This window comes from Sebastes fasciatus, chromosome 16 (genome assembly GCF_043250625.1).
Source record: "Sebastes fasciatus isolate fSebFas1 chromosome 16, fSebFas1.pri, whole genome shotgun sequence".
In the NCBI taxonomy this organism is placed as follows: Eukaryota; Metazoa; Chordata; class Actinopteri; order Perciformes; family Sebastidae; genus Sebastes; species Sebastes fasciatus.
Window position 1 is genome coordinate 15,521,347 of NC_133810.1, and position 20,780 is coordinate 15,542,126.

Below are 20,780 nucleotides of genomic sequence, written 5' to 3' on the forward strand. Positions count from 1 at the left end.
CGTTTATATCCACGGAGTCCGCCTATTTTGCACCGCCATGTCTCTACAGTAGCCCAGAACGGACAAACCAAACTCTATTAACTTTTCCTGCTTGTGCCGGAGTCGATAACGTTACCCGCTGCCGTCGCCGCCACTCTCTCTCTTGCTTCACCACTCACTTACCACGTACACACACACACTCTACGCTTGGCACAGGGGAGAGGCTTCAGTTGGTTATAATCTGCAAACTCACTTCTAAATACCGCCAGATCCTAGACACTGCTCCTTTAAGACTTCTCGTCCATGTTCTCTCAGTAGTTGAGCATGACATTTCAGTCTTGATATTGGAAATAGTAATTTGACAGAACACATGATTAAAAGCTCTGGAAAAAGCTAGTAAGTGGACCTTGAGTTGGGATTGTTTTGTAAGACCACAAAAATGTTACTGAGAGTCAGAATTTCTCAATATTTGGTATACCATCATTACAGCTTACATGCTCCCCATAAACAATGTTTGGTGGTTTGCAGGTACTTCTCGGTGCCAATCCGAGGACTTCACTAAACCATCTAATTGGTAGTAGCAATGGGCGATGTGTACAAAGGGCAGGGACTTAATCAATGCAAGCTTATGACCCACGCTTACTGGGAATTCCTTGTTAAAGAGGTCTAGACATCTGAATGTCTGCTAAATTTAGTTGAAAAGTTTGTTTTCTTTAAGAAAATTGAGTATTTAACTAACCATAAACATTAAAATATTGTCATTTTAATGCTGTTTAAACAGCAATTATATGTAAAATGTTAGAAATCTGACAAACTTTCACTTTTCCACCAAATATATCCCAGTTTTACCGAGATGTCTTTACATCTTCAAAACAGCACAAACAACTAACTGGGTTTTGAGCTGCAAATCACCAAATCAGTGCTCACACAGATGCCTCTGCAGAATACAGTGGTATATGTCTTTGGTCAGCGTGCAGTCGATCGGAATTATTAGTTGAGGATGTGTGTGTGTTGTGTGTGAAAATGTAGGTAGGCAGAGCGAGCAGCAGGGGCCGTGGGATCAGACTGATGCTAAGGAGTGGGTTTATTTTCCCCCAGCCGTGACTGATAAAGTACAGCTGTCCAAACTGACATGGACACACATGCATGCATGCACACACACACACGCACACACACACACACACACACACACACACACACACACACACACACACACACACACACACACACACAGACATAGTGTTCTTCTCGACTCATATACACATAGACACATATTTGTATATTTGTAACATTTTTGTTGTCATTGTTTTATCATTTTTTAAAGCAAAGCATTGAGCATTTCATTGTTCAGTATTCATTAGCAAGGTGACATGTCACCTTCACTTTGTGTTCACCTTTATTTTGTTTTGGTGAGATAGAAAGATCTTTACACTGATAAAGAATTTCCTGCTATTTTCAAACAACTATCTAAATCACTGATTTTATATGAAATTCAAATGTTAGTTCACCTCTTGTCTTTTTAAAACTTGAATTGACAGGTGAGATGATGCCTTCTTTGTTTAGTAATTTACAGTACATGATCTCAGAGCTGAGGGAAGCCCACGGGGAATCATGCTGAATTTCCTGTATAATTGCAAAACTGCAGGTTCATCATTTGGGGAATCCCTGCTCCTGAAGACCTTTGTAAGGATGTGGGCTTTTCCTATGACAGCGGCAGCATTCATGATACACTGTGTTTTGATAATGTTTCACACACTGGTTCGGGAATAAATCTGGGACATTAAATTCCCTGATCTTATTTGTTTTCAATTCCTGTGGCTTCTGGGACACAGAAACACACACACACAAATGCAATATCCTTTCCAATTTCCTCTAGTTTGATTGCATCATTTATTATGATTTAAGTTGTTTTTCCTGAACGCGGCTTCAGTCTCATTCATCAAGTGGATGTGTCACCCAATTAAACAGCATGTTCTTCACTTTTAATTCCAATAAATCTGGTTGATATTCAAACAGATAAACTGTTAGGGCTTGGTGGGTTTTCATATGATCGTGTGGCATAAACACTCAGGAAATCTGTTTCTGTTGGTTGAACCAGATTTGAAGTTTGGGTAATTTTCCCAGCGTAGCTGCTGCTTCTGTACGAGGAGAGTGTGTATCAGGGAAACTGAGTCATTGCCTTTGGCTGATGTTGAGTTTACATTCTCCAAAGCTTGCGTGTGCTCATGTGAATCCACTAAGTGTTTGTATATTGTATTGCTTTTGCGTTTGTACTCACTGTGTGTTTTCTTCTCTTTTGTCATGTCAGGCTGCTGTAAGGATGACCAGTGCATCAGCAGGTATGATAACCCTTAAAGTGTGGTGAGTGTGTCTGAGGGGGGGGCTTGTGTGTGTGTTCAGTGTCCATTCAGTTGGATTGTTTGCATTCCCGCTTTGGGATAAAACCGGACTTCTGGGAATGTCTCCCACAGGATTCCCAGCCAGTTTGTCGAACCTCAACCACCCAGAAGTAATGATATACTGTTTCTACTATAACACACACACACACACACACACACACACACACACACAGCCTTCCCTGTACACATACACAACACATATTCAGGTGCATAAACAAAGATATGCGGGCGCGCTCATACAAAAAAACAAATACTTTGTGCTTTGAGGTTTTGGTTTGGTGGAATTTGTCTCGTGATAACACTCGGAAGCTTATCATACTTTCAACAGAACAAAAACAGGTTTTCTAATTGAAAATATCTCTTGTGTTAAAAAGAACATTAATATAATTATTTTCCCTTTGGTGTTGAATTTTTTCTCTTTTTTTCCTCTTTTCCCTCTGGGACTCAAGTTCCCAGAGACAGTGATACGAGAGTCTGAGGAGATGATTAATGAGTCCAACTCTGACCCCTATCCATATCTCTTATCCTCAGTGTCCCTTTTTTGATTGACATGCACAGGCGTCATGGCGACTGTAGTTAACGGCAACCCAGGGAGATGTCTCGCATCTCCCTGGGTTGCCGTGCTGGGGGATTGTTTATTTTTGTGTGTTTTTTCTGTATGTGTGTGAGCTTGCACATCCATGTCGGCGTGTCTCCGATGACCGTCAGCAAGGGTCGCATTACTGTCAATGATAGTCCATGGAGAAGGGGTGCAGTGTGGGTAATGAGGCCCCAGGTCAGAGGTGATGCTGTCGGTGGTGTACGACGAGGTTGAGAGTGTGTTTGTGTGCGAGAGAGACAGAAACATTTCGTACAAACACGGCAGCGCTGAGCGAGGAGCGTAGATTAGTTTCATTGTTTTGGCTTTCGTGCTTCGGGTTTGTTTTCTCACTTCAGAGCGTTTATTTTCTCCTCTGATACGAGGAAACACTTTGGCCCTTTGACAGAAATCCTGTCTAATCAATCAAGTGTTTGTCGGCCTGTGTGGGCCGTGTTTTTAGCTGCAAAGGGACAGGATATGATATGCTCATATCTCTGCTCACATAGCTGACATTCAGTCTGCCAGATAAACAGGGAATTCCTCCTAGAACTACTGGTGTCCATACCTGTGTCCTCTGCTGGGGGGTCTCCTTATCACGCTGTAGATTTTTGTAATCATCCTTCACGTATATATCTTTTGATGTATTTTTTTAGTGTGACTTGTCTGTGGGTGTGAGGGAATGCATGCCATGAAGGTATGTGGTTTAAATCAAATCTGCCCTGAGGAAAACGTTTTTAATCCCTGCAATGATGAAAGGATTTATTTTCAATACATTTTTTTCTGGAGAATTAATATGCAATAACAGAAGAGTATTTTTGTATAAATGCTTAAGGGCTTTACTTGATCTCAAGTTAGTTTGCATTTCGGTGATCTCTTAATCTTTGAGGTCACCGTCCTCGACAGTGTCGACTGTTACCTCAGTTTTACTACACATGCACAAAACCTGATTTATCAGCATTTAAACCCTATTCTAAACTTGAATGGAATGACTTGATATATCCTCCCCAAGTTTAAAGATGTAAAATATTGGCATAAAAAAGAACAAAGCAAATCAATTCTTCATTTTCATTTAACTAAAATTGGAATACTAAGCAGCCAATCAAGTTACGCACACAGGAAGGAAAGGTGTATTCAGCAGTGCTGACCAGCAGACTGACAAAAAGCACACTTGTTTAGAACTTGAAACAGAAAGTTTAGGACTTGGACTCAACTCTGGACTTGTTGGTCTTGACTTGGCACTTGACTTGGGACTTCATAGTCAAGACTTGAGATCTACTTATGACTTACAAAACAATTACTTTGCCCCACCTTTGATCAATAACGATAACTCTGTCACTCCTCAGTGCATAACTGTATATTAAAAATTATTGGTTTCATCCATAGACTTTATAGAAGAAGGTGACGTAGTCACCGTGACGTCACCCGTTGGTTTGTGGACTGCCGTTTTGACGACTCAAGTTTGACATTTTGGCCGTTGCCATCTTGGTTTTTGGCTGTCATCATCTTGTTTTTTGCAACCAGAAGTGAGACTAGAGGGTGGAGCTAAGTACAACCGAATGCTGAATAAGACATTTTTAGGCAACCAAAAATGTTATAATTAACTTTCATGAACTGAACACACTGTGAAAGGGTTAAAGTTCTAAGACCAAAAAAACTGACAACTCCCAGACCGGACAACGCCGTGGTAGCGACCTGTCAATCACATGGTAGCCACACCCTAAAGCATCCCCTGCTTTATGGTCTATTTGACTCTAAATGGGATCATAATTTACTAAATGAACATCATGCTGTATTGAAGAAGACTTGAAACTAGTGATTGAGACCATAAACTTATGTTTACAATGTTTACTGAAGTAATAAATCAAGTGAGAAGTAGGCTCATTTTCTCATAGACTTCTATACAATCAGACTTCTTTTTGCAACCAGAGGAGTCGCCCCCTGCTGGCTATTAGAAAGAATGCAAGTTTAAGGCATTGGCTTCACTTCTCAGACCCCAGAGGTTGCCCACCGGTTCCATCACAGAATACTGTAATATGCATATTGGAAAAAATAATCTAAAATGCATCTGGCAATATCTAAATTAACAGAAATGATTCTGTGTGAATACAACTCTTCATGTACAGTAGATCCTATATATGCATTATATACATTGGCTTTTCTAGTTGAAACATTTCATTATTGGGAGTTTGAGTCCGAACATAGTTTTGTTCCAGCTGTTCATTCCAGCTCTATATTGTTTCTGGACGAGTACACTACTACTGCCCTGGTCAAAGATATTTTAGAAGAGTGCTGCTATTTTAAAGCAGCTGATAAGCTACGAATGACCTCGGCGTGAACCAATCACACATCGACACACATTCCCTACACTTTCACTGCGGTGCAGGATTATAAAAAAAACATATAATCCATCACGTTATTGGAAAGCGCTCGGGCAGGCTGGGGGTAATCTCGACCTATGGCCCGTGAATCCTTTTAGTGTGTCCCTTGCATGTCTGTAAATATGTTTTTAATATGTCTGACTGGAGGGATTCCGCTGATTTACGGCTCAAGCAGACTTCTCACACACATTTTCCTTGAGGTAGCGTCATGCAAATATTCTACTCTCATTTTAGCTCTTACTAAAGTCGCACACTTCATTATCATTTAACTGTAAAAGTTCTAAAAGTGTCAGAGGGTTCAGTGTGTCCATGTGTCTATTAATGCCATGGATGTGTTTAAACCTCTATTACTGCCACTATGTGTGATTCATAAGATACCTCACACAGAAAAGCAGTTGGCTCAGCAATTAACTTGCAATAAAGCTTTATAACTTAATGACGGTGGCTTGTTGGGGTGTTAATATGTGTGTGTGTGCATGTGTGTGATAGTAGCTGTGATGTGTAGACCCACCAGAGTGCATGCATTAAAGGTTTGTGATGCTAGGAGGTCCCTTATTAACTCAGTGCTTAGTGTGTGTGTGTGTGTGTGTTGAATATTGCAGCAGTGCTTTAACAAGTCTGGAAGTGGATTTGGCTGTCGTCCCAATCTTCCCTCACCTCTCCCTTTTCATTTTTCCTCTGTCTTTCTGCCCTCTGCTGTCTTTTCTGATCGTTCAAACTGTAACTCGACCCCCACAGTGATTTGTTTTGTTTCCAGGTCTATTTTCCATCTTGATTTGTTTCACCGTAACGGTTTGCTGTATTGCATGATAGTATTTCTGCCTCCCTAAACCTCCCTATGAATTTTGTGTGTTGTCTCCACTGCATTCTTTCTCCATGTGTAATGAACACAAATGCAACACGACTGGCAAATGCATTAGTACACAAACAATTATTTTCATTGTCGATTAATCTGTCGATTATTTTCTTGATTAATGGAATAGTTTGGTCTAAAAAATGTCAGAAAATGGTGAAAAATGTCCATCAGTGTTTCCCAAAGTCCAAGATGACGTCCTCAAATGCCTTTGTTTTGTCCACAACTCAAAGATATTAAGTTTACTGTCATAGAGGAGTAAAGAAACCAGAAAATATTCACATTTAAGAAGCTGGAATCTGCCAATTTGCGAAAAATTATGTGTGAATATTCATTCTAAAAAACAGATAGGTTTGAACTATTCAATCTCTATTTTTGCGCATTATGTCTATGACACCATGTCCTAACTGTCCATGATCAACACAGCACTGCGCAGCATGACAAGCTTAACTTTTGTCAGATGCTCTGTTTCTATTTATTCCTGTCGCTCGCTTTGAAAGCGCCGCAGCGGACAAAAAATGACCGATTAGTGAAGTAGAAATGAGGAGGTATCCCATAGATACCTCCTCATTTCACTACAAATACCTAAACAAGGTGGCAGCTGGCTGGAAGGAGATCGCCAGGAGATTGCCTGAAAGTATACTTGATAATAGAATATTTCACTTTCATATTCGAATATCAGTTTGTTTTTTTGTCAATTCGAATATATATTAGAATTTAGAATATTTGTTGACAACCCTACCGGAATCAGAGAATATTTACTTCTTTTTTTTTCTTAAAAAATTATTCAAACCGATTAAATGATTATCAAAATAGTTGCAGATTAATTTAATAGTTGACAACTAATCGATTAATCGTAGCAGCTCTACAAATAAACACACACATTTACTGTACAACCACACTGTTATACTATCCTGAAACCCTAACCTCTCTTTGCTCTCTCAATCTTAATTGTAACTTTATACAGTCCCAGACCGTTATTTTACTTTTTATTAAACTTAGTTATCATATAAATTAGTAACACACACACAAGCTGTAAACGCCTTCTACATTTGTTATGATGAATGTGTCAGGAAAGAGTTGCCCATTTCGACATCCAGCAGATACGGAGCAATGTTAGCATTCATTTGGAGATATGTTTGTGTACTCTGTCTATTAACAGTTTCTTTTAGCTCTGTTTTTGGTCTCCACCAACTCCACAGGGAAATATCTGGCTCTTTAGCTGCTAAATGCTCCACTATGTTCACCAGCTAGTTGCTAACTATGTTTGTTGTTTGGTGCTGGGTGGGCAGCATACAGATAGAGTTGATTACCGGCTACGACTGGAAACAACACAGTAACCAAAACAGTAACAGTTACTGGCCATAAAACCAAAACAATGAGCTGAAAGATTGTAAAACTCTACTACTTGTGTATTTGTGTGTGTGTGTGTGTGTGTTGTCATGTGTGTTTGGAGACACACATATGAGTGCATATTTGTGGACACACTTGTGTGTTTGTGTGTGGTCCTGCAACCCTATACTAGCAAAGAGAAAAAGGTTGGTCCTTGAGGATTTTCCTGCTAAAATGCTTATTTGAACAGCTAAAAACCTCACTATATGTGTATCGCGCCTAAGTGCCTTTAAAATGAGATACTCAGCAACAAGGCCTCCTATCAGCATGTGATCTGCACTCCCATGACCTGTGGAGTTTCCGCCGTGTCCATTAGCTATTGTTTCCCCTCCCGGTCCTGCCCCAGGTCCTGCTACTTCCATACCATAGCCTGCACCCCGTAGCCCTCCGCACTCAGCTTTCAAACCCCCACGTCTGTCTCCAAATACGACGTCTACCCCTCCCTATTCAGTTCCATACTTTATACCTCAGTCTGCTTCCCATATCGCCGCCCTGGTTTCCCCTATTTCCCATCTGTATCATCTCTCCTCCTTGGTCCTTTGCTTTGTGTCCCCCCGGCCTCAGGTAGGCCACAGTGATAGCCATCTCCTGATGTAGGTGATCCAGTCTCCAGAATAGGAGGCGGACGATGTCAACAGACTTCAACAGACAAAGGAAGTTGTTGTTGTTGTTACTGGACAGAGAGAGTATGGGGGATAGACACTTTGAATTAGCTCCTGACCTACTTCCAGCGTTCCTCGACGGCTGGTGCAGAAATATTGACAGAGAGACGCTAATGCTGTTGATTCAAGCCACTGTGAACAGATGGGTATAATGCCTTCCAGGAAATTTTAAGCGTCAAACACTTCATTTCCAGCATTCTGGTGTATTTTTATACACCAATTTCTGCCTTTTATGCATGAAGTTATGGTGGAAACGTCTTTATGGAAAACTTAAAATTCAGGCACCAGGTGACGATTCAGTTCATTGGATCCACAAGGGTCAAACCCAATTCATGCAATTCCGTGACTAATTTTGGAGCGTTATTTAGCATTTTTCTTGACAAGCCAACACGACATGGTTGATGGCAATGGATTCGATATCACTTCACTCTAGCGTTAAGTCTGAGCCCGCTCTCTTAAAGACAGTAATGTCGGCCGGGATCACCAGCAATCCCGCGGGTCTCAGAGGGTTTGATAATAATTTTTTAGGGGTGCTGAGATGAAATCAGGTGTGCTTGATCACCCCTAAAAAAAAAGTCTAGAATTGCCACTGTTCCACTGTGCTGTATTTTAGACGATCAAACTGAAATGTCAGGAAGGAAAATCGGAAACGTTTCCACTCAAGACGTTCTCCTTCTTCCACTGGAACATCAAATGTCTTATTGTTTTACTTTTTGGGTCATCTCTTTTCGGATCTCCAGTGCCACCATCGTCTGTCTTCCCCTTCTGATTTCCTCTCTTGCTGAGTCTTCACTGCCTTTGCTTTTGCAAGAAGCACCTGTCAATCACTGCGTCACTCTGGTGTATCAAAGTCAAGGGTCAAGTTAACAATATCACCTCTGAATACAAATTTGTTCCATGTTTAAAGCATGGATCTATGAGAAAGGACATATGTCTATGTGCAATTGAGATTGTTTTGCTTGTTCCTTTACTTCTTTTAGCTTTTATCTATCTCTACATAAAAGTTTCTAATTATACAGAAGCAACTTTATTTTTCAGCGAAGCTACTTTTTTGCTAAATAAACAGTTTTCAGCTCATGTTGGGTTGCTGAAAGTAAAGAACACAAGTGAACACATAAACAGATGTTGGGATTTGAATCCTACAGCGTTGTTCGTCGAAATGCTTTTCGAGGAAGTGAGCAACATATGGAATTACTATGTGATTCATAGTGAGATGATTAGGTGTGTGTGTGTGTGTGTGTGTGCTCTCGGGGATCACTGAAAAGAGATAGTATGAGCTGGGAATTTAGGTCAAGGTCACACAGTACCATCTGTTCAATGGTTTCATTTAATCTTGAGGTTTTCCACTTTAAGCAGACTGGTGGTGCTGCTCACCGAAGGTTAACAAGCTGCAGACAATTTATTTTACAGGATGAGGAATGCTTATGTCGTATGAAGATGATTCTCCGTCTGGATTCCTCATTGGTTTCGTTTTGATTGCAGTGCACCCAAAGATTTCAAGTAAGCAGTAGTGTGAGGTGACATGCAGTAAAGTATGGGCGGGTTATGCATGCGTGTGTGTGTGTGTGTGTGTGTGTGTGTGTGTGTGTTTCAGTCTCAGACAGTAGAGTCAAGTGAGCTAAGCAGCAGCTTGGCCTGAATGACTGAGTGTTGCTGAAAATAGAAGACAGGGAGACAGTGAGAGGGATGAAGAGGAGGACAAATGAGCAGGAAGAGGAGGAAGAGGAGGAGGAAGGGTACAGAGGAGCTAAGCAGACATATCAATTTAAGGAAGCTGGGAGAGAGGAGGAACCTTTGATCACGTGATCTGTTAAATCATTGATCAGCCTGAACTCGCTAACCCAGAATCTGTGTGCTTACTGACTTGTTACAGTAATACTATCACAGTGCAGGAGAGTCAGTGACAGGAAACCCTGGAAACTAGATGTTGCATGTTCAGAACGGACAAATGGATTCAATATTCAGCTAAAAATTACAATATATGAATGCATTCAGTTTTAATTTGTAATTGTGATTTAGAAATACTTAAGTTTTAGTCGTTAAGAAATAGGGGAGGGAATCACCAGAGGCCCCAAGATATAATATTATCACAATACTTAAAGGGACTCTATGTCAGAATCAGAAATTGCTTGTTAACAGCGACACCTGTGGCCGTTAAGTCAACGAAAGTCAGCGTCCTGTTGCTCGCCCTCGCGCTCGCTCTACATAGACATGAACGAGCATCGGTCAAAACATTGAGGTGACACACGTCAACTAAAACCACAATATCACTCTATATCTCACCTGCTTGGCAGTAATGTTAGCTGACCAGACGAAGGTCTCTCCATGAATCAATGCTGACACTGTGTTGTCCTGCTTCAGACTTCCGTCTTCTGCAGTGTGTAGTGTGCGCGCATGCACGTGAGAGGTGGAGCGAGTGAGAACGAGCGCGGTGTGTGAGTGAAGTCAAGCAGGCAGGCAGAGGAGCAGAGCAGCATCGACTCCGGCCCTGGAGACCAAAGCTACGGTCTCCTCCTGTGTCTTCTGGCAGCCTGTTGGGGGGCTGGAGCAGGAAGAGTTGACACTGTTTTGCAAGTCGGGCTTCACTAGATATAACTTTGCGGTTTTGGTGCTTCCGTGTAGTTTGTGTTGGAACAGCTTAGAGAGAGCGCATGAGAAACCAACCCGATTTATACGTGTAAGAAGTTACAAACAGTACCTTTAAAGTCACGATTGTATTGCGATTTGAATCATTTTGCATGGCGGGGTCTTGCATTGCTGTACATTATGCCACTTATTAAACGTCTACTTACTTAAGAAATCAATACTGTGACACAAAAACGGTCCGCCAGAGTCCGACGTCAGGACTGTGTCCATAGCAACAGTCTGCTATAAAGAAATAACAAACCTTAGAACGCTGATTGACCAATCAGAATCAAGTATTCAATAAAGCCATGTAGTAAAATAAAAGAATGATACTTTACGTCTGTGTATCGATACAATATTGCGATACTCTGCCGTATCGATTTTTTCTGTTTGTAAAATTATCTCTAACCATTGGACACAGATAATACAAGAGATCTTTGTGACCATCACATGCAGTTTGTGCAGAATTTCGGACTCATCATGCTGCTTATTATTTGACACAATTTCCCGACCTGAAATGACCTGACAGGAAGAAGAGGGAGAAACTCGATCTCCTCCCTCCGCTCCACCTCCTCCTCCTCCTCCTCCTCCTCCTCCTCCTCCTCCTCCTCCAAACCTGCCTTCTCCAAACCAGCCCTGTCCATTTCTATAACCGCTGCGAGATCTGATTGCTCTCCCGGTGGAGACGCCCATGCTCTGCTGTGTATTTGTTCTGAAAGTCAGATCCCGGTCCTGTCCAGAGGAACACGTCCATTGTGCTGCTTTGATTGGCTGTTCGAGCCCTGGAATGTGTTAGGTTGGTGTTTTGATTGGCTGCCGCTGTGAGACAGTGTTCCTGTGGTGTTTTCTCTCCCGGCCCGGAGTAGAGGTTGACCTCAAGGACCAGCTCACCATCCACATATCATAGCCGTCAACATCACAGCGGAGGAATACAAAACTGACCCTGGATCAAAGTCACTGGAAGTTTCGTGGTTTTCCCCTCAGAAGTGTTTAATTTCTGACCTGTGGCTCTTTTCTTTCTCACTCGACCTCAACCCACAATCACACTCTGTCTCTACAATTTCTTCTGTCACGTTCAGTCTCTGTCACCCATCCGATTGTATTTCCATCAATAGAGACGGTGCTACAAGGCATTTCATCCTTCATCCTTTCATTAAAGAAAGAATGAAATAGTAGTAAGACTATTCAACAGTTATCCATTCTGATAAGCTGGCTGATCCCTGTCTATATGAGAAAATGTGACCAATGCTTTTGTTAATGGTCACCGTTGGCTGTGCCAGTGGGCAACTCGGCTGTCCGAAAAGTGAAGCCAAAGCGGAGGTGCCTTAAACTTGCATTCTTTCTAATAGCCAGCAGGGGGCGACTCCTCTGGTTGCAAAAAGAAGTCTGATTGTATAGAAGTCTATGAGAAAATGAGCCTACTTCTCACTTGATTTATTACCTCAGTAAACATTGTAAACATGAGTTTATGGTCTCAATCGCTAGTTTCAAGTCTTCTTCAATACAGCATGATGTTCATTTAGTAAATTATGGTCCCATTTAGAGTCATATAGACCATAAAGCAGGGTATGCTTTAGGGCGTGGCTACCTTGTGATTGACAGGTCGCTACCACAGCGATGTCCGGTCTGGGAGTTGTCCGTGTTTTCGTCTTACAACTTTTACCCTTTCACAGTGTGTTTTCACTTCATGAAAGTTAATTATAACCTATTTGGTCACCTGAAAATGTCTTATTCAGCGTTCGGTTGTACTTAGCTCCACCCTCTCGTGTCCCTTCTGGTTGCAAAAAACCAAGATGATGACGGCCAAAATGCCGAAGTCCAGGCTTCAAAACCATAGTTCACAAACCAACGGGTGACGTCACGGTGACTACGTCCACTTCTTATATACAGTCTATCTAAGGTAGTCACAAGAAACAGACTAAAAAACTTTTAATCTCTAGTATTAGTCAAGATTAAAGATTTAAGATTTAAGATTTAAGATTTAAGATTTAAGATTTAAGAACGCTCCATCCAGAGCCTCAGAAGACAATATACAAATATTTTCACAGGCAGAGTAGACAAGTAAGTCGAGTAATCTGAAGCTCACGTGTAAAATCAGTGGAGTTCCCCTTTAAAATATAGGCAGTTTAGAAAAAAAGACTAATCTGGGGCCTTTTCATCAGTGATGCAGATTCTAGGTCTTCTCATTTCGATTTAAGATGAACTTTGCAGTAGTTTTGCACAAAAGTGAAAATGTTTCAGGCCATCTTTTCAGTCACTCTTTTGCTTAACCCAATACATTCACCATCAGTAGTAAATGTTTAAAAGGATTTAAGAAAACGTAGAAAATGTCAACGGTACTTAATCCTCTTAGAGTTATGTCAGAGTGTTCTGATTATAAGCCAGTTGTTCCTGAAGTTGGCCATGAAAATGTGTGTCCCTTAATCCTGCGGCCTACACATGACACATTTACACAGGCAACATGGGTAACAAAGTAATGTGTGTGTGTATGTGCGTGTGCAAACTGAATACATATGCATCAACTTATACAATAGTTTAGGCATTCTTTGTATTTGTGTGGGTTCAACGTTATTTACATACATTTTCTATTCGTGTCTGTACGTAACGTAGTATGTTCATGTCTCTTTGAGCGTGGAGAAAGCTGGTCGTCATGCCGTCACTCTGTCTGGATACCTTCAAGGTTTATGTTACACTTTGGTGTTACGCTATGTTTCATGGTTGTAAAATAACCTACTTTGGTGTATGCGTGTATCGGTTATGACATAGCTTCGACCAAATCCATACAGTTGTACAAACATCTGAAAAAAATAAAATAAAATACGCATGCAATCTGTCACACAGATTGTATTTTCATTTCCACCACAGATATTGAGTCTTTTAAAAAATCCATGCTTGTTCTTCCTTGAAGAAATAGCTGGAAATGTACAATTATATATCAAATACACAGTCATTCAAAGCAAAGTCTCATCATCATATCCATATTTTGTTGAGCAGATATTGAAAGAGACAGGAAAGCTTTCTACCATTCAGGAACATGCCATGTAACAACAACACATTTAACTCTTATAGCTCTAATTTGGACTGTTACTTACACACTAGTCTTGATTTTGTGACTTTAAAACATAAAGTCACTGCAACGATTAATCAATTAGTTGTCACCTATTAAATTAATTGTCAACTATTTTGATAATCAATTAATCGGTTTGAAAATTCTCTGATTCCAGCTTCTTAAATGTGAATATTTTCTGGTTTCTTTACTCCTCTATGACAGTTAACTGAATATCTTTGAGTTGTGGACAAAAAAAAACATTTGAGGAAACACTGATCGACATTTTTCACCATTTTCTGACATTTTATAGTCCAAACAACAAATCGATTAATGGAGAAAATAATCATCAGATTAATGGTCTATGAATATAATCGTTAGTTGCAGCTCTAGTTGGTTCATAATCTCCTAACATAAGTGTTCAATCGGTTTGAGATCTCGTGACTGTGAAGGTTATACACACCATTTTCATACTCAAACTATTCAGTACCCCCACCCCCTTATGTTTCTAGACTGTGTGCAGGTTTTCCCTTTAATTTGTCACCCGTCTGTAACTGACAGACAGGTGGATACATGCGTTAGAAGTGACACATCAATGTTTGTCTTCTCCCTGAATATCCGAGACACCAGGGATATGTCAGCAAACCTGCAGGAGGCTCACAGACATCACTGGAAACTTTAGATGTGTGCCGTATGAAATACGCACCTTGTTTTTGTCTTTCATGACTCTCTTCAAGACATTTGTGGTTAATCTTATTCCCGCTGCATGCTCTCATCATCCTCTTCTCAGTATTCTCCTCAATTTTTTCCTCTCCTCAACATGATTAGTGCCCTCCCACTCAAAATATAAGCCTATATCTTCTTTTGAGAGATCCTTGGCATCGTTGCTCACAAGTCAACGCCATACGTCCCCCGCATATGTCGCGGTCTCTAACAGCTTAGAATCCAAACCCACAAATAGAGCTGATTCAACTGTTTTCAGAAGCTTGCATCACTTATTATCCTCCAGTCAGTAGTTAGGCTACTAAACAAGACATTTGATGACGTCACACTAGGCTTTAGGCAATTGTTTTAACTATTTTCTTTCTATTTTATAGATCAAATGATTAATCTGTGATGAAAATTATTTGACATTTGAATGTCTGCGCACAAACTTAAAATTAACCATAGCAAGATGAAACATTGTCACGATGTTGGTGTTCATATAGCCTTGTAACTATGTGATGTATTGTAGCTATATATGCTCTTAATATATAAATAAATCATATCAGAAAAGCTGTTTTTAGGGCTGTCCTCGACCCAAAGAAATTCTTAGTCGAATAACACTCATACAATTTTGTTGACTAATCTATTAGTTGATTTAATCAACAGATCTGTAAAACTGAGTTTCGCTGCAAAGAATCACACTAAAACACCACTTTAAATCATGTGTTTACCAGACATGTGCTCATAACTTTCTTGGAAATAAGTCATTCAGCAGGAAAAAGCATACAAATTTACTAATCAACTAAAGAAATCTTAGTCGACTAAAGCCTTGACACACCAAGCCAACGGTCGGCAGTCTGACAGTTTGGGGCTGTCGGTGAGCATTCGTCAGCGTAGTTTTTTCCGTCTGTGGGCTCTAGTCTGCCTGTGTTGGAAATATTTTGGCCGATTCAGCATGTTGAATCAGCGGTGGCACCCGTCGGTGAGAGAAATCACTCTGATTGGCTGTTCAGTTTAAACGAATCCGTACACAAGAAGAGAAACGGAAGTGAGGAAAGCAAGCCAATGAGTAAAGTCAGAAGGCTCTTCTCATTTTTCATCTTCATCTCATCTGATCATTCCAACACATGGATATTTTCACAACAACATGGCCATCTGGAATGAAGCTAAGTGGTGTGTGAGAGTGGTGTGAAAATGGCTGGCAAACGCTGCTTTGTTTCATGTACGTATCATAACAACAGCTTGTATATCCGCTGTACTCGGTCTTCTGGTTTCCCTTTTTGAATGACAAATGCAGACTACTGCTACCTGCTGGTGTGGAGAGTCATTTCATCTCATGCAGGTGCAGAACATACTTGGTAGTTGGCCATCGGCTGTACTCTTGTGTTCAAGTGCAACTTTTTGGCCAAGACAAAAGCGACGTGAGGCGACTCAACGGGTGGCCTTTGTCGGCTTGGTGCCCCAGCTTTAGACCAAAACAACCAACCAATTGACTAAGAGGGAGCAGTTCTAGCTGTTTTGCTCTATAAATTGGGGCAATGACTGCCCTTTATATTTTGCGTCAATAGTAAGTAATTGTAAATGTCTTCCTCTCTTCACCAACTTGTTTTGCAATGTGAATACTGTCCCATTATTCCCAGTGTCCTCCCTTTCACTTTCACCATATGAATATAATTATATGTGACCGAAACATACCGTGTGACTTTGAAATTCATGGAATCCTATTTGCAAATGTAATGCTCGTGAATCCCATTAAGCTGTTTTCTAATCCGAATCTAAACAGAAAAGGAAATTCCATCAGAAATTTTACTCCATGAATCATTTAGCGGGTTTTCTTGCTTCCTTTTTGTTGATGGTTGACTCTGCTTTAGTCTCAGCTCCTCATTCCTTCTCCATTCAGCTACACATTGTTCGTCATTCGTTCCCTCTAAAACACTTTCCCTCTCATCACTGCTGACTGCCAGTGCCAGCCGCAGTGTAACTCAGGAATACAAATCACCGAGTCTGCTCAGCTAAACTGTCAGCGGACACTCGAAGCCACGGCAGGACACGGCAGGGAAGCGTAGGACCATGAACTCCAGCCTTAATAACCCTCCCCTTCAACTGCAGAAGTCACATTTTGGGAAGATTAATTGTTCATCCCCAGGTGACTATCCATAGCCCAGTTTATGACAGTCATCCATACCAGTAAAGTGTCATTCTGTGTCCAGATAAGTGCAGGATTCTGCTGACTACTCTGGATGTCAAGCGTGTTTCGACAGGACGAAATGTCGAATCAGGTCTCTGCTCATGGATCCGGGCTGACCTGCAACTCAACACCACAAACGGGACATCCGATGGTGTCAGGCGGTCGGCAGCTGAGGAGCGTCCCGGCCGGTCTGATCACTCTGTCTGGCATTCCTGGGATAACACGGGAGTAACTCGGAGCTCAGAGTGAAACTCTTGACCTGTCAGAGGGGTGAATGTGACTCACAAAGAGAGACAGCTCAGACGGCTGATGTTTGTGCGCTTTCACTTGAGGTTGTCTGGCTGACTGGAACATGCATTGCTGAGTACGCTCCTCTTTATCTCTGTTAGTCAAGCATATATTCAGTTACTCATATTGTGATGCAGGCAGCAACTTCTGCAGTTAAAGGAAAAACCCACTGAAGCCTTGGATTCCTTTGTCCATTTAGTTGTGTTTGTCTTTTTCCTGAGGATAACTGGCAAAACAACATTAACATCACAGAAAAAGATTGCCAATGCAGCTGCAATTTAAAATTCCAAATATTTGCCATATCCAGCTTTTTAAAAGAACCGCGTGTAGCATTTAGGGGGATCTGTTGGCAAAAATTGAAATATAATATTAATGAATATGTTTTCCTTAATGTTTAATCACCTGAAAATAAGAATCGTTGTGTTTTCGTTAACTTAGAATGAGCCGTTTATATCTACATAGGGAGCGGGTCCTCTTCACAGAGCCGGCCTCCATGTTTCTACAGTAGCCCAGAACAGACAAACCTAACACTGGCTCTAGATGGGGCCATTCACATTTCACGTTTTTGCATCTGCCACCGTAGTTTTTCAAGACGCTTGGCACATGGGAGAAGTTTCAGTTTCACCACTAGATGCCGCCAGATCCTAAACACTACACCTTTTAAATGTGAGAATTTACTGCTGTTCTCCGTTTCTTGTCCTTGTAGATTGCACACCGTTGGCAGTTGATAAGACAGAATTAGCTATTTTGAGACATCAGCCTGCGTTTTGGTATCTTCTGCTGTGTATTTGTCACTATTCCTGTAAGATTTGAAACATTAATCAAATGGAAAGGAAGGGAAGTAATAGGAAAAATAAGGCAACTTATTAAAACTTTTCACAGACCGGAGGAAAACAAACAGTAAGAGCTGATCTGAGGTCTGCTGTCCAGCTGCCGTCTATGAGAGCCGGCTGTCAATCACTCGCGAACTCCGACCAAACGGTCAAACTAGGCCGCGCTGATCAAATATGAATCAATACTATGTTACGTTAAAGCCTATTTCTCGTCTCACATGTTTTCAGAATCAACTTGTAGTGCACGGTTTAGCTGTAAAATGAAAAAGTTTGTGACGCGGCCGCCGTTGTAGAAATCCGTTGAAGGGACGCCAAGTTCCGGTCACATGACCGGAGTACAGCCAATAGGAATGCTCTCTCTCTGAAACAACCTGTGATTGGTCAAAGTCTCCCGTCATGGGCTAGGTTTTCTAAAGCCTGAAAACAGAGCCATGAGGAAGTCTAGTTATCTCACAGAGCACTTGAATCACAATATGCTGAAAGGTTATTATGGAATTTTTTTTACCCAATGATGCCAAAAATATACTGCCTACTGCCGCTTTAAGTATGGTGATAATATCTTATCGTGGGCCCTCTGGTGATTTCCCACCCCTACTGCTGTGTAAGGTCAGATTTGTGACTGAATGAGCAGAGATGCTAAAGAAAGCTTTTCCTGGCAACACAACTCTGTTGCAACTTGGTTGTGTGTGTGTGTGGCATGACTGTGTGTTATTAGTGTGTATCAAGGGGATTGAAAGAGATCCTTGTTTGGGTGAGTGGGTGGGTTTGGGTCGTGGAGAACATGTAGGTTTGGTGTGTGTGTGTGAGAGAAAAAGAGAGAGAGAGTGAGGGAGAGTAAGGCATGGGGAGGGGGTGAACCGCCTCTCACATCTGGCTCTCCATGTCAGAGGTCCACACTCACTCACATGCAGAAGTTGTGCTGAAACATTGCTGCACCTTCGCCCTGTAACGAGATGAGGGGGCTGAGGAGGGCAGAAATGCTGGATTAATTCACTCAGTAGATATTCAAATCAATCCTGCGAAGAGGACTTCATCCGCGTCCGCTGGTGCAGGAAGGTGACGCAGCAGAGAGGAGCTTCATACCAGGTGAAGCGGTGACGACCATTGCGGCAGCAGAAGCAGCAGCAGCCGGGGCGCACTGTCCCAGACAGACAGACAGACAGACAGACGGGGCTGCTGCTCTCAGTGGAATAAAAAGAGAGGATTGAGGAATAACGGCTGTAAATAACGGAGCGCTGTTTCATTTTAAGTCCGGGAATATGCGTGCGGCTGCAGCACAATGACAAGCCAGCGGAGGTCTGCCAAGCTCCAGCTGCGGCGGTCGATCAGCGAGCAGCTGCGGGACTCCACGTCCAAGGCTTGGGATCTGCTGTGGAGGAATGTCCGGGAGAGACGGCTGGCAGGTCAGAGAGACAAAAAAAAACAAGTGGAAGTGAAACTTGTTTTAATAATATGTGGAATATTCTTGCAAATAAGCCTAGATATGTTCTGCTAACAACATGAACTGCTTACCTTAAGTCACCCCCATATAGTGTTTAAAAATGAATAGACATCTTTATTTATTTATTTATTTATTTAACCAGGAGTAAAAACTCATTGAGATTAAAAATCTATTTTCCAAGAGTGTCCTGCATGACCAAGATAGGCAGCACCACAGTTACACAGACATAAAACAAACAATTGAAAACGAAGACAAAGAGCAAATTTCAAAATCATAAGGTGTCAAAATATACATTCATCAACATTCAACATTCTCATTATCTGGAAATGGATTTCTGACTACATGGATGAATATTTGTCTTTGTGCTTGGAGGTCATCATTTTCCCACATTTCTATTCACCATTCACTAAGTTTTTGCTGAATAACATTAGAAGGATTATTGAAGACCAAAGTTGATCTCAGTCTATGTGTGCAGCACATCGTGTTATGCGTCACGCGCAGCGCGCTCCCTGATATTTTGGGAAGGTCATTGTCAAATTTAGTGCGTCGGCACGCGCTGTGGACAGGAGGAGTCCAGTCAGGGGTTTTCAGCTTCAACATGCCAACCCTGCTCAGCATTTGTTGTTCCAATCTGGATAATGGTTTATTGTGCTTATTGCATTTTAAAGAGAGAGAGAGAGAGAGAGAGAGGGTTGGGGGGGGTGTTAATATTTTTGGATTACAGCATTTCATCCATGTGTGCATGGAGTCAAATATTCTGTGTGCGAGCCAATGCACCAAGTTTGGAGGGTCAGTCGGTTTGCTCTATATTTACAGTGTCCTGAATGCAGCAGAGTTAGATGTCTCTCTCTCTCTCTCAACGTCAGAGAGGGAGGAGAAGGAAGAAAGTGAGAGAGAAAGCTGCATCTCTCTATTTAATGTAATTACCCCAGATGTCTGCCTTTTAAGCAAATTAAAAGATGAATATTCCCACATTCACAATGCCACAAACCACCCAGCCACAATATCGGTCAAAGTCACTGTGCCTGTCTGGGCCTATTCAAGTGCATAGCAGTGATAAATCGTATGTATGACCAGCAAAAAGGCTACTTGTTAAAGATTTCACTATTGCATGATGCATTGCTTTAGTGATGCTTTAGTACTCAATTAATAAGAGAGGTAATATCCGTCAAATGGAGCATCAGAGAGCACCTGCTGCAACAATAATCCCTCATTTCTCACCCCTTCATCCTGTCCTCTATAGCCAGAGCCCTAAACCCCCTCAAACCCCACAGCTCCACCTCCTCCACCACCAGCCCTCCCTCACCCCGCTGCTTAACCCATCAGCTCACAAGGCAGCACATTTCACATCTGTCTGGATCACATTTTGAGATGGGGGATCCTTAAAATGTGCACATGTGGTATTCAGTAT

The 20,780-nt window shown here is 41.6% G+C and overlaps 1 protein-coding gene across 3 annotated transcripts in view; it reads left to right on the plus strand.

Moving 5' to 3' along the window:
- LOC141753178 (stAR-related lipid transfer protein 13-like) overlaps window positions 1–20,780 on the plus strand; it is a 70,955-nt gene that overhangs the window by 18,228 nt on the left and 31,947 nt on the right. For 2 of the 3 annotated variants that reach the window (XM_074611585.1, XM_074611587.1), the window contains one exon: window positions 2,288–2,318. In XM_074611585.1, the coding sequence (XP_074467686.1) occupies window positions 2,288–2,318 (31 nt within the window). Of the gene's footprint in view, window positions 1–2,287; window positions 2,319–18,749; window positions 19,332–20,780 lie in introns of those variants that run through there. The other variant, XM_074611588.1, reaches the window with a different exon arrangement.